Source organism: Monodon monoceros, unplaced genomic scaffold, assembly GCF_005190385.1.
Source record: "Monodon monoceros isolate NGI ecotype Baffin Bay Population unplaced genomic scaffold, NGI_Narwhal_1 Super_Scaffold_2, whole genome shotgun sequence".
Taxonomy (NCBI): domain Eukaryota; kingdom Metazoa; phylum Chordata; class Mammalia; order Artiodactyla; family Monodontidae; genus Monodon; species Monodon monoceros.
In genome coordinates, this window is record NW_021703776.1 from 82,920,623 (window position 1) to 82,934,332 (window position 13,710).

Sequence of the window (13,710 nt, forward strand, 5' to 3'; positions counted from 1 at the left end):
AAAATGTTTGTTGCCAAATTTTGTTTGTGCTTTTAATGTGCTGGGTCATCTGTGGAAAGCTGTCCTCTTCTCTCCTAGGCCACAGACCTCCACCAGCACGAAGCGGACATCGTTGTGTGGCAGATAATACCAATCTGTATGTGTTTGGAGGTTATAACCCAGATTATGATGAATCAGGAGGGCCAGATAATGAAGACTATCCTCTCTTCAGGGAGCTTTGGAGGTATCATTTTGCTACAGGAGTATGGCACCAGATGGGCACAGATGGCTACATGCCCCGAGAGTTGGCATCTATGTCACGTGAGTGCCAGCAGTTCTGAACTTTTGACTTTATGAAATGTCTGAGAGGTCTGGCTCAGTGTCACATGTTTTCCTTGTTAATAATGTTTAATAATACTAAATCATAATAGTAATATAATTAAACCCTGTTAATGGATAGACTCTTACTGTGATAATACTATGTCAATACTATAGCATGGTGATTCAGAATCAGTTGTGAGCTGGATAGTCCTGAGTTTGAACTTAGCTGTATGTCATTTACTTGACAGATGATTTTTAGCTTCTAGTTCCTTACCTATAAAATGGAATTAATAATATCTCAGAGGGTTCAACATAAAGTATCATATATATGCTAGGCAAAATGTAGTAGAAGATCAACAAATGGGGTTTGCAGCTCTTGAGCAAAGTTCTTCACATGTGGTATCTGTTTAATCCTCACAACATCTCTATGATGCCAACACTGGAATTATCGCCATTGTACAGATGAGGAAACTGAGGCTTTAGAGAGGCCCGAAGGGCAGTGGCTGTGAGTGCAGGCTCTGGAGCCAGACTGCCTGGGGTTGAACCCTAGCTTGGCAAGGTTCTTTTTAGGAAACCTTCAACAAATTATTTAAACCTCTCACCACTTCTATTTTATCATCTATAAAAATGGAAAAGATAATAATAGTTCCTACCTCATAGGGTTGTTGGGAAGATTAATTTAGAGAGATTAAATAACTTTCCTGAGGTCACACGAGACTTTAAACCCAGCTCTCACGGGCACCAGAGCTCATGCTGTTGACTCTTACACTACATCAATTGAATAATTGGTTTAAAAAAAAAAAGTCACTGAAATAATACAGTAGCAGTATTTTCAGAATATTTGCCATCAGAGAGAGAAAAAGTATATACAAGTGTGTGTGATGACAGGAGCAGAAAGTTACTAGCAGGATATTCGTGTTCTTTTTATCTGGTGGAGGATTAAGATGACAGAAACTATAATTTAAAATGTAGAGATCATTCCCCTTGCAAAAACCGAATGATCCTTTTATCCCTTCATCCTGAGTCCCACTGGGTCTTTGCTAAGGCAGTGATGATCCTTCATTTTCTTTTGCTTTACTGTGTACTTGAACTGTGTTGCGCAGCAGTGGTGGACTGTAGTTCATATCATTCTGTATTGTTATCTACAGTGTTTCATGCATTTCACAATACATGTCACATATCAAACAGTGAGCTATGTGAAATAGTGTGAATTAGACCTTTTTCTGTAAAACTTTGTAGTAGTTATATGTCAGTGGTTTGAGCTATCTTCTGAAAGTATTAAAGCGGACATTTTTGAGTTTCTCAGATTTTCTGGGTTAATGTGGGAACACATTGCAGGTAGCCAGTACAAAAATGAAATTTGTGCTTCTCCTTTCCCAGTTGTGCTGCATGGAAACAACCTGTTGGTGTTTGGAGGAACAGGCATCCCATTTGGTGAGAGCAACGGCAATGACGTCCATGTCTGTAACGTGAAGTATAAGAGATGGGCTTTACTCAGCTGTCGGGGGAAGAAACCCAGTCGTATATATGGACAGGTACCAATCTATAGCCAGTCATTGTGGATGTATTTGTTCAGATTTTCTAGTTCCAGGAACAATGTCAGAATATTTATATTGCCACCAATTTTTGTTAATGGAGAATAAATTCATTGTGGTTACTATTTGATATTTCAGTTCTGATGTGAAATTGTAGTTTGTAAATCTGGTTGCTTGCATTCTTCTTTCCTTTTTTTCCCCTTACTCTTTGTTTCTGATTAAGATCAATGATCTAGACCTGTATGGAGATTTCTATAAATGTCAGGACCTCACCCACCCCCAATGAGAGATTTGGCTGTTTATGGCCCAGGTCCTATCGTCTTCAGAGCGTTATGATGCTTTGAAGAGCTTTCTAACCTAAGTAATAGGGTAGATGATCCCTATCTACTGAGTCCCACTGGGTCTTTGCTAAGGCAGTGATGTTAAGAGACTTTTATACAGATCTGAGCTAAAACACAGATTATATAGAAATTAGTTTCCAGTTAGGTTCTAGTGCTTCAAACCTTAGGTTTGAAAATTTGTATCTAAAAAGGTAGGAAAACAACTCACCATACTTCAGGGACCCTTTGAGAGTAATGGGCTAAGCTTAAAACAACCAAAGCTGTGGCTTCTTTCTCAACTAGCACTGGCTGGCACTGGTACTGATACATAGCTTCTGAACTATGTGTGAGGCACATACTGGATGACCGTATCCCACCACAGGAGGCATTTAATAAACTCTAATAAATTACCATAACAATAGCAAAACTTACACTGAGAAGAGTCTGGTGGAAAATGTCAAGTTTGGGGGACTGCCACCTCTAGACTTCTTACTTAAGGGATTCTGGTGCCTTATTTTCATACTTGCTCCTTCTCCTTAAGGGCATTTTTCTTCAGACTGCTTAGAAAGTGAAGCAGCTTTCAGTGGAAATGCTCATGTCCATGATCTATAAATTCTTTGGTTGGCTAGGACCCCTAAGGATCATCTGACGCCCTTTGCCTATCTGGATAGAACTTTCTTTCCAGTTGAGCAAAGTTAACTTTTCTAAAAATAATCTCTGTTTCTCTAAAATCTTTAGTCCTTTTTAAGGGTCTGATTTTTAGAAAGTTAAAAAATACAAGAAAATTTCATAAAACCTGATTTGGGGATATCTAATAAGGTTACATTCTTCAATCAAATGTTAACGAGGAAGTCTCGTTCACCTTTCCTCATTATCCAGGCCATGGCTATCATCAATGGCTCCCTTTATGTCTTTGGAGGGACAACTGGCTATATTTACAGCACAGACCTGCACAAATTAGATCTCAATACCAGAGAGTGGACACAACTGAAACCAAACAACCTATCCTGTGATCTACCAGAAGAGAGGTGAGATTCTAGGATTAAAGCATATTTATTCTTTCTTGCTAAGATTTTACTTTTTTTTCAGAATATTGGCAGTATGGTTTGAAGAAGACCCTTTGGCCTGGTTAAAATAGCTAACTGGCTGTTAGATCCCAGTTCAGCATTAAAGAAGGATCTTCTGGTGAGGGAATGATATCTCCCTCTGAATTAAAGAATTTTTTTCCTGTTATTTCCTCTTGTACTTCAGTTTTCCTGCATTAGGAAAATAGTGAAACCAATGGTAACAATTGTAACTAAATTTCATATTACAGGCAAAATAATTACATTCTAGTTACTTTTTGATTTCCCTTCTTAACTTGCATATTAGGATTCTTTGGCTCATTTGCTTACAACCGTATCCCCAGTAAGAACACAGTGCCTTGCCCATAGTGGTACTCAGTGAGTGTTGGTTGGGTGGATGGAAGAAAGGAAGGGAAGGTCATTTATTTTAAGTGCTCTGTTAAACACTCAAACATCACATGATTCTCTTTAGTTGCCTTCTAGTAGCAGTCGTAGATCTTTCACTTTTTTTTTTCCTAATAGCAGTTGCCTCTTCTTAGAATTAAACTCACTGGAAAACTTAAAGAGGTTTTTTTGCCCTCTAGTTTAAAAGCGAAGACAGTAAATAATTTTTTATTCACTGTTTAGACTATTATGTCTTTGTTGCCTTTAAAAAAACGACATATGGGTGCCAAGGAAGACTTATTTCTATTGTAGTATCTTAGTGGGCTGATTATTGCAGAACTACCATGAGAGGACTTGGAAGCTGGCTTCGTATGGGGAGCAATTTTGATGTAATTTATTTTATCAGCACCAGGGCCTCCAGGGAAAGGAGGAAATAGATTGTTTTCAAAGCATTTTCACATGGTTGCCTTCTTTGAATCATCTTATGGACATATTATAACTTGTTTCAGCTTTTAGCTAGACTGCTTGGATAAAAGTTCTGGTAGGTGTTTCATATTATATTCACAGTTTTATGTAGCATAATTTTTCTGATATTTTTGTATCTGTTAAATAAGTGTCTTAATTTGAAAGCCCATAGTCTAAATGTAGGCAGATCACTTTTTAAAACTGTAATAATTTCCCCCCTTATACAAAGTTATCACAAAAAGATGATAGAAAATCTAGAAAATACCAATAAGCAAAATGAAGAAAATAAAAAGCAAAATCTAAACTCAGGGATAACCAGGGTTAACATTTTGCATGTATCCTTATAGTCATTTTCTGTGCATATTTGTATATCTATAAATTCTTAGTAGGATTATAGCCTATCTGCTCTTATATAACTGATTTTTTTTTTTCAGTTAATGACATGAAAAGAAGTTCTCAGTATATTAACCATCCTCTGTTCCTACATTCTTATTGGTTGCATGTTAATCCATTTTTTATATATTGTATAATTTATTTAACCAGTTCACTATTATTAAACATTTGGGTTATTTCCAATAATTTATTATTATAAATAATGATGCAATAAAAAGTCTTGCAGCCAAATCTTAGGTAGATCATTTTTCCCGTAATTATAAATGTATTTTATTGTATATTTTCAGATACAGACATGAAATTGCACATGATGGGCAGAGGATTTACATCTTGGGAGGTGGTACTTCTTGGACAGCTTATTCCTTAAACAAGGTATATTAAAAAAGAGAGAGAGAGGAAGAAGGCTAGAGAGAGGCATGTGTTACACTAAGCATAATAAGTAACAATTCTGTTACTGTAGATATTGTAATTTTCAAGCAGTTTCTTCATCAACACCTATTTTGTGTTAGATGCTCTTTATAAGGTTGAACTCTGTGCCCCTGATATGCTTTCCAGTTGACAGTTGCATAATCACACACTGAAAATACTTTATTAGAATTATCTCTTTATGCTAGATGAGAAAAGACATTAAAAGAAAGATAATAGTTGGTTAAATGGAGCAACTAATTAGATTTGGAACCAGGATTCTCAGAATGTCACATCCCTCTCATTGTCAGTGCTGTGTATCTAAAAAGAACAGGCATGTTTAGGACTGCACATCACTACCTTTAGAAAGCTGCATTCTGAAGGGCTTTTATTCATCTGTCTCTGTGGCATTTCTAAATCCATATGTCCCAGGGGAAATCTGTAGGCCTCAGAGCTCCTGATTGGGAACCTTAATGGTCTTTTTCAAGTTTTGTCAAAACTGCAGTTCCGTGTTTTCTTACCAACACTTGCTTTCTTCTGTTATAAAAATGATACATGTTCATTGTAGAAAATGTGCAAGTTGCAGAATTCCAACTTTTTTCTTCATTCTTTTCTATGATTTAAAAATAATAAAATTATGTATGTGCTTAATTTTCAATTGCTTCATTTAATGTTTTGCCTTATATTAGAATTAGGAAAGATCAGAGAATAGCAAAGGAAAAGAAGGCTTTTCAACCAAGAATATGTTTGTACAGGCTGTTATGAAAAATCCAGTTTTCAGGCTAGCTAAAATTTTTTGTGTATCCTCTTTTTTTCTTTTCTCTCCAAGATTCATGCATATAACCTTGAAACGAATGCATGGGAGGAAATTGCAACAAAACCCCATGAAAAAATAGGTAAATTTAAAGTATTGATTCATTTATCTTTAATAAATGTATTTTATAGTTTTACTTGTTCTGAAAGAGAAAAAGTAATTTTATTGCATTATATGAGAAGAAAAATATCTGTTAAATTGGTATTAGAAATTACTTGTGGGACTTCTCTGGCGATCCAGTGGTTAAGACTCCAAGCTTCCACTGCAGGGCACACAGGTTCGATCCCTGATCTGGGAACTAGGACCCCGCATGCTGTGCGGCGTGGCCAAGAAAAAAAGAAAAGAAATTACTTGTATTCCTTAGTCCAATTATTATTCTTCCTCAGCAACTGAGCAGAGAATTTTATTTTTTTTATTTCATTTTTTAAAAATTTATTTATTTATTTATTTTTGGCTGCATTGGGTCTTCATTGCTGGGCACAGGCTTTCTCTAGTTGCAGCGAGCGGGGGCTACTCTTCGTTGCGGTGTGCGGGCTTCTCATTGCAGTGGCTTCTCTTGTTGCGGAGCACAGGCTCTAGGCACGTGGGCTCAGTAGTTGTGGCTCACGGGTTCTAGAGCGCAGGCTCAGTAGTTGTGGCGCACAGGCTTAGTTGCTCCTCGGCATGTGGGATCTTCCCGGACCAGGGCTTGAACCCGTGTCCCCTGCATTGGCAGGCAGATTCTTAACCACTGTACCGCCAGTGAAGCCCATGAGCACAGACTTTTAATGGGGATTGGTGAATTCTGTGGAAGAGGGGAAATCTGGGAAGGATAAAAGTAGGCCCTTAAATCAAGATCTACCTGTCTCTTTGTGGGTAAAAGGGCTTGGGAAAGCCACTAGTAACCCCTGCCCACTGCCACCTCACTTTGTTTTCCTGACACCTTAACATTATATCATTATGATGAAACTTATGATGGCTTTATTCTAGTGTGAAATAAGGCAGGATTGGAAGGACTAGTCAATGTTTGCTTTAATGCAAAACAAAGGGATTGTTTTAAGCAAGTTATTCATAGTATGTCTTTTGCTGTGTCGGATCACCATTACTCCCAGTCTTTCTGTGAATAATGGAATTTCTGTATTTATGTGTTTGGCAGGTTTTCCTGCAGCCCGAAGGTGTCACAGTTGTGTTCAGATAAAAAATGGTAAGGATTTTAAATAACAGGCTGGTTCCATTTTTGTAATTGTACCTACTGAGATTATTTTATTTCTTAATGATAACTCTTTAAAAGAGGCATAACTTTGGGGAGAGTCTATTTCTTTTAGTTTAGACTTAAAGGGAAATCCATAAAGTTCTGCATCTCTCAGCAATTTTCGTAAAGTAAACGAATGTATTGTTTGGGTTCCCTCAGTTATCACAGAACTCAAAAATAAGTGATAAATAAGCTTTTACTCTACCACCTAATCGTTCAGCACCCCACCTCAACAGATGTCTCTGGTTTTGGCGGGTAGCACTAATAATCCTGACATACAGTAGAAACCTTGGTAGACATTGTATTAAAATTGTAATAGCTCCTTCAGAGTGTTATTTCATAAAGTTTATTCTCTTCTCTATCTGATACCAGATAGAACTCTTAGCTCATTCTTTGGCCATATTACAACACAAGCATTGTATGGCTTCAGAAAGCAGCTGCAGCTACTTTATCTGAGTGTGATAAATGACTCCTCTTTGGACAACCATCCTGTCTTTTAATTTACAGCTTATTTTATAGTTGGATATACCACCTTAAATTTTTGGAGGGGAGGAAGGTGTGTGTAAATGAGTTTGATAGCCTGTATCCTTTCAGCAGCTTAGTTCAGATTTTACTAGGATTATGCTGCCATCTCTAGTACAGAGGCGCTTTTTATTATGCTTCTGCTCTTTGGACAAGATTTATAGATAGTGGCGTTGTTCAGCTTTGCCTCTCTTAAGAACGGATCCATACTTTTTTAAAATCCTAGCCAGAAAAGTTTCCAGTGTATTTTATAGTTTAATTGTATTGACTTAAACTTGATCTAGATTTGAGTTAACACATGTATTCATTTGGTTCTTTGAGTCCAGGCACCATACAAATGGAATTCAGCTATAGTTGTGGGCATTTAGCTTGAAGGTTCACATAGCCTTTGTTACTTGTTGTCTACTTAGTTATAACTAACTGACTTTATAAAAACAAAAAGAACAACAAGAACAATAATAAAAAAAAACCCTTTGATTTTGGGAAGGTTTTGTTCCTGACATAAATAACGGGTACAGGTCAAATGGGACTTCAAACTGTCCTCTTTGGGCTGAAGAAAGCTTGGAAAAACCTCTTTTGTGCCCCCAAACTGAACACTGCAGGTTAATTGTCTAAGTAGAGAATGTTTGTCTCTATGGGCAGAAAAATGTCCTTTTAAGGATGTTATTTAAAAGAAGAGTTTGCAGCCTGGTGGCCTGCAGATGTGTTCTCTTTGGCTCATGTGTGTATTACAGTTTTTGAATTAGTGGCCAATACTTAAAAATCAAAATGTTTCACTTTTCAAAAAATCTGGATTTCCAGCGTCTTTTAAAAAATTGGAAGATCTGGCAGTTGCTGACCCTAAGTCCTGCATGGCATCGATGAGCTGGAGCTGCATCGCCATCTTCCTCGTTAGAGCATGTGCACTCCTGTTTGTTCCCTGGACCTATTTGTTTATTTTCCCTGAACCTTCTTGCTCATTCACTTCCTATGCCTGGCACCTGTAGTTGAGAACCTAGACATGAAGCTTCCTCAGAGGCTTGCATTCTTAGCCCTAGCAAAGATCCCAACATAGTGTCCGAACTTTAGTGAGGGACAGGACAGCAGCATGAGCGGCCCGCCAGCTGGAGTCCTGTATGGTATGGGGACTGAACTGGTCCCGTGTCATCTAGCCGTGAGAGCTACGACAGGACATGCTGTCACCGTGGCCCTTTTCCTTTGTGTGATTTTGGCTTTCTCTTTTCCTGATAGATGTGTTTATTTGCGGGGGCTATAATGGAGAAGTGATCCTGGGAGACATCTGGAAGCTGAATCTGCAGACTTTTCAGTGGGTAAAGCTCCCAGCTACCATGCCAGAGCCAGTGTATTTTCACTGTGCAGCTGTTACACCAGTAAGCCTTCGTTTTCGTATCTCTTTTATGTAGTTGCAGATGATAAGGAGCTACTTTTAGACATAGAGCAAGAAAAGAAGATTCTGATATTAGCAAAGCTTGGATTAAGAATGTGTTTTTAAGACATTTCTTCCAAAGCTAGCTCTTCCCCTGAGAAAAGGGGAGAAAAACCATCATAATACAAGCTTAAAAGAGCAACATAAATGTAAAAGCAATGCTACATGTGGCATTCAGGCCCTGACAGTGACATCAAAGGTGTTTCCTGGGAGGGCAGAACAGTTTTACCCCCAAGATGCCATGTTATTGAAGATTCTACTACTTTCTTGAATGCAAAGACCTTTATTTTCACCTTGTACCCTAGTACTGGGCACAGGGGATGCCTAATATAGTCTTAGTTTACCGTTGTTGGAGTTGTTGTTGAAGTAAAACCAGCCTCTTGCTTTTCCCTTAGTAACTCGTTCAGTATCTAAGCCTTTCTTGATCTCTGCACTGTGTTGGGATCAGTGAGAAACTTTTCTGTTTCCTGTTGTCTAATTCAGCCTACTATGAACTTTTTGGCTGAATCTTCAGCGTAAGTACCTGTTTCTCTCCCATGTGAATTTATCCTCTTTTGACTGCCATTTGTTCATAGGCTGGTTGCATGTACATTCATGGAGGAGTGGTGAACATCCACGAAAATAAACGGACTGGGTCGTTGTTTAAGATCTGGCTGGTGGTTCCTAGCCTGCTGGAACTGGCGTGGGAGAAGCTGCTTGCGGCCTTCCCCAACCTAGCAAACCTCTCCCGGACACAGCTTCTGCACCTTGGACTCACACAGGGACTCATCGAGCGCTTGAAATGAGGATTTCTGGACTGTTCATTGATACTGGAAATGTTAATTTAAAGAGACTCCTTTATTTATGGGCAGTGTAGAATGTGCTACAGAGAGGATTGGTTACCCTGATCAAGGCCTTATTCAGAAAATACATCAGATGCCTTTCTGTAAATTGTTTTAAGTTTATGGAATCTCACTTTCCCTCGTGCTTTTTTCTTTGCTTCTCTCCCTTCTGCCCCAGTACACACACACATACTCACATATTCCCTCTTCCTTGATGGAGTTGAGGGAAAGTCTGAAAGTACCTTAATAATGTTATGAATTAAGATAAGATAAAGAAAATTTTAAAGGAACTCTAAGGATATGACCCTGTCAGGCAGTGCTCTATAAATTAAAGCAACATCATCAATAAAAACAAAAATAAAATTAAAAAAATTAAATCCAGCAACAACAACAAGAAGTTTTGGGGATAGAACAAGAAGGCTAACCTTGAGACTCTTGCAGATTATAGGGAAAGCTAGATGTTTAACTTCCTGTTTTCAAAGGTACATCTAACTGAGTAGCTGGATCTAATGGCAGCGGTGGTTGATGTCTTGCTGCCTAGGTACCCAAACCGATCCTTTGACTTTGGAGAAAAGTTAAGCAGCTCAGCAGCTCTTGATTAGTGATTTCTTTTCTCATCCTTATGGTGCCAGCAGTGGTTAGAGTTGACTTGTCTAAAGACTTTATTGTGTGTTGTAGTTGTGCTGTTTGTTGTTGCTCTTAGAAATTATGGCACCAAGAACATTTCAAATCAAGAAATTTATGGTGGTCACAGTTCTTCGTTCTGGGCAGTTTTGAAATTCTCCTATGCTTATTAATGGTTTCAAGTATCTTTTTGACTTCACTGTGGGGAATTGCAGACCCTAAGTGTGTGGCATAAATGCTGTGGGACATAAATGTAAGTTCGTGAGAGGCCTGAATAGAGCAGGGCAGGGAGGGCTTCTGCTCTGGGCTGTGAACTTTGACTGTCATATCGGCCATTTCCTTTCAGAACTGTTTCTTTTTTTTCTTTCTTTATTGGAGTATAATTGCTTTACAATGGTGTGTTAGTTTCTGCTTTATAACAAAGTGAATCAGTTATACATATACATATGTTCCCGTATCTCTTCCAGAACTGTTTCTTTTCTCGCTCTGGGCCGTGCACCTGCCGTATTCTCAGGCAATGGGTTTTATCTCTAGAAAGCCAGTTGGCCCTTGATTTTTCTCTTAGCTTTTTGCCTCATTTTCTGTCTGCTTTAATGTGCATGGTGCTGTGAGTAATTGCCTAGTAACTGGATAAAAGGTCTTGGGGAAAAGCCACAGGTCATTCTTCCTGAAGAACTAAGTATCATTTTTAAAACTAGCATGAGGAAGGAATGAAACTGAGTATCATTCACTTTTTGGTGTGAAATTTTAGTTCTGGTTTGTTTTGTGTTGTATTTTAATTCTAAAAAAGAAATGACCTAAGTTTTTACTTGCTTTGCCATCAGGCTGCTAGAGTGGTCACTGAGACATGAGCAGTTGGAAGTCCTTCGGTGTATGAAAGGTGCTAAAGGTGTGCAAGAGGGCACAGTGCTGATCATTCCGTTGGTTACATCATAACAGGAGACTCAGATGGGAGACTAGGGACATGTTTTTGCTTTAAGTGCCTCTTTTTCGCTTAGCTTTTAAAATTATTCTTCTCCCTTCGTCCCAGAAGGGAATCTCTTAGGCTCATGTGTGGACTGAAAATCACCTTTGAGTTATGGCTAAAAAGTTACCATCTAGTGTTCAATTCTGGGGAAGAGAAGAATGTGGCCTCTAGACTTGGACTCCTAACCTCCAGGCCTTATTATAACCTCCCATCCATGTGGGGTTGAGTTCATAGAGCCTGTGTTCTGCAAGGTTTTGTAACAACCTTTCATCTGTGAGTTTGGGTCCTTTTGGGGAATGAGGGGGTAGGGGGGAAGCAGGGAAAGGAGCATCTCCTCCAGAGGCCCCATCCCCCTCTTGCCATGACCAGTCTGGCCTTTAACTTCTTGCCACCCACTGCTAGGCTTGTTTCAATGAGGAGCTCTCTCCAGAGCAGGTCAGTCTGAGCAGCTCCATTAGTTCAAAACAAAGCTTTGCTGCGTGACTCCAATCTAGTCTCTGGATGTTTGGGCGGAAACTATCCATAATTAAACAAGTCACACTACCCAGGGTGGCAAAAGGATCTTTGTCCTGGATTTTTTTTTTTTTTTAACATCTTTATTGGAGTATAATTGCTTTACAATGGTGTGTTAGTTTCTGCTTTATAACAAAGTGAATCAGTTATACATATACATATGTTCCCATATCTCTTCCCTCTTGTGTCTCCCTCCCTCCCACCCTCCCTATCCCACGCCTCTAGGTGGTCACAAAGCACCGAGCTGATCTCCCTGTGCTATGCGACTGCTTCCCACTAGCTATCTATTTTACGTTTGGTAGTGTATATATGTCCATGCCACTCTCTCACTTTGTCACAGCTCACCCTTCCCCCTCCCCATATCCTCAAGTCCATTTTCTAGTAGGTCTATGTCTTTATTCCCGTCTTACCCCTAGGTTCTCCATGACTTTTTTTTTCTTAGATTCCATATATATGTTAGCATATGGTATTTGTTTTTCTCTTTTTGACTTAACTTCACTCTGTATGACAGACTCTAGGTCCATCCACCTCACTACAAGTAACTCAATTTCGTTTCTTTTTATGGCTGAGTAATATTCCATTGTATATATGTGCCACATCTTCTTTATCCATTCGTCTGTTGATGGACACTTAGGTTGCTTCCATGTCCCAGCAATCCCACTACTGGGCATATACCCTGAGAAAACCATAATGCAAAAAGAGTCATGTACCAAAATGTTCATTGCAGCTCTATTTACAATGTCCTGGATTTATAGGGACCAAAGACTGAATGTTCAGCCTCTGTGCTTATCCTTCCATAGTCCTTGGGATATAAGCAGGTCTCTAATTCTGTGACACCAGAGAGCTGAAAGAGAGGCTGGTTCAATCCACACTTGCTAGCATCCGTTTTTTTTTTTTTTTTTTTTTTTTTGCGGTGCGGGGGCCTCTCACCGCTGTGGCCCCTCCCGCTGCGGAGCACTGGCTCCGGACGCGCAGGCTCAGCGGCCATAGCTCAGGACCCAACCACTCCGTGGCATGTGGGATCTTCCCGGACCGGGGCATGAACCCGTGTCCCCTGCATCGGCAGGTGGACTCTCAACCACTGCGCCACCAGGGAAGCCCCTAGCATCCTTTTTAAAACCTTTTGAAGGCGGTATTCTTTGAGGTAGACTTTGGAGGCCTGACATCCAACACCTTGTGTGTGACGTTTTCATAAAAGTACATATCTTTGGTCTAAAGTGTCTTCTTTTAATATAACACTAGTGAAAATGATGTAGTATGATCAGCTCTGAGTGCTATAGAACCACACATGTGCACGTGTTCTGAATGCCAAATGAGACTGTGTGTATGATGACTTAAATGTAGATGACTAGAATTTTATATAGGGAGTCACCAGGCATTTCAGTATATCCAAAACCAGCACTCTGAATTCCTGACACTGTTACTTGACTTAGGAAAGTTTATGCCTGCTGCTTCTCTGCCTCTTTGAGGTACTCCCAGCTATCTTACTGCAGTCCTGTAAGTTTAAGTGCAATATATAGAAACACATATGGATATATACAGATTATATATAAGGTGTGACTATAAAGCAGGTAGACTACTATTTTGTATCTGTCTTGGGGAAGCCAGCTCATTACTTTAGAGTCAAATTATACCAAAAATTTGAGATGTGATTGGCTGGCTTAGGCCAACTCTTGGTAAAGCTGGACTTTCAAGTCCAGTGCCTCCTTACTCCAACTCTTAGAGACTTGTTGTTTCTTGGGTTTGTTAGAATTGAGACTTTTCCCCAGTCATATTTGTACTATCTCATGTTTGCATATCTTCTTACATTTCTTTGCCTAGGAACAAGGAAGTCTACCTGTAAGGAGTTTTCTAAATGGAGAATTAAAACCTAATATTTAATACTATGAGTTCTCCCATGTATATACTAATTTATCTGTGAAAGTA

At 39.1% G+C, this 13,710-nt stretch overlaps 1 protein-coding gene across 3 annotated transcripts in view; it reads left to right on the top strand.

The window, feature by feature from the left end:
• Window positions 1-11,904, top strand: part of KLHDC10 (kelch domain containing 10) — a 54,984-nt gene extending 43,080 nt beyond the window's left edge. For 2 of the 3 annotated variants that reach the window (XM_029233378.1, XM_029233379.1), the window contains exons 2-9: window positions 79-300; window positions 1,681-1,835; window positions 3,035-3,183; window positions 4,749-4,833; window positions 5,696-5,762; window positions 6,816-6,863; window positions 8,664-8,803; window positions 9,435-11,904. In XM_029233378.1, the coding sequence (XP_029089211.1) occupies window positions 79-300; window positions 1,681-1,835; window positions 3,035-3,183; window positions 4,749-4,833; window positions 5,696-5,762; window positions 6,816-6,863; window positions 8,664-8,803; window positions 9,435-9,644 (1,076 nt within the window). In that variant the 3' untranslated portion in view covers window positions 9,645-11,904. The remainder of the gene's footprint in view (window positions 1-78; window positions 301-1,680; window positions 1,836-3,034; window positions 3,184-4,748; window positions 4,834-5,695; window positions 5,763-6,815; window positions 6,864-8,663; window positions 8,804-9,434) is intronic. The other variant, XM_029233376.1, reaches the window with a different exon arrangement.
• The last annotated feature ends 1,806 nt before the right edge of the window (window positions 11,905-13,710 follow it).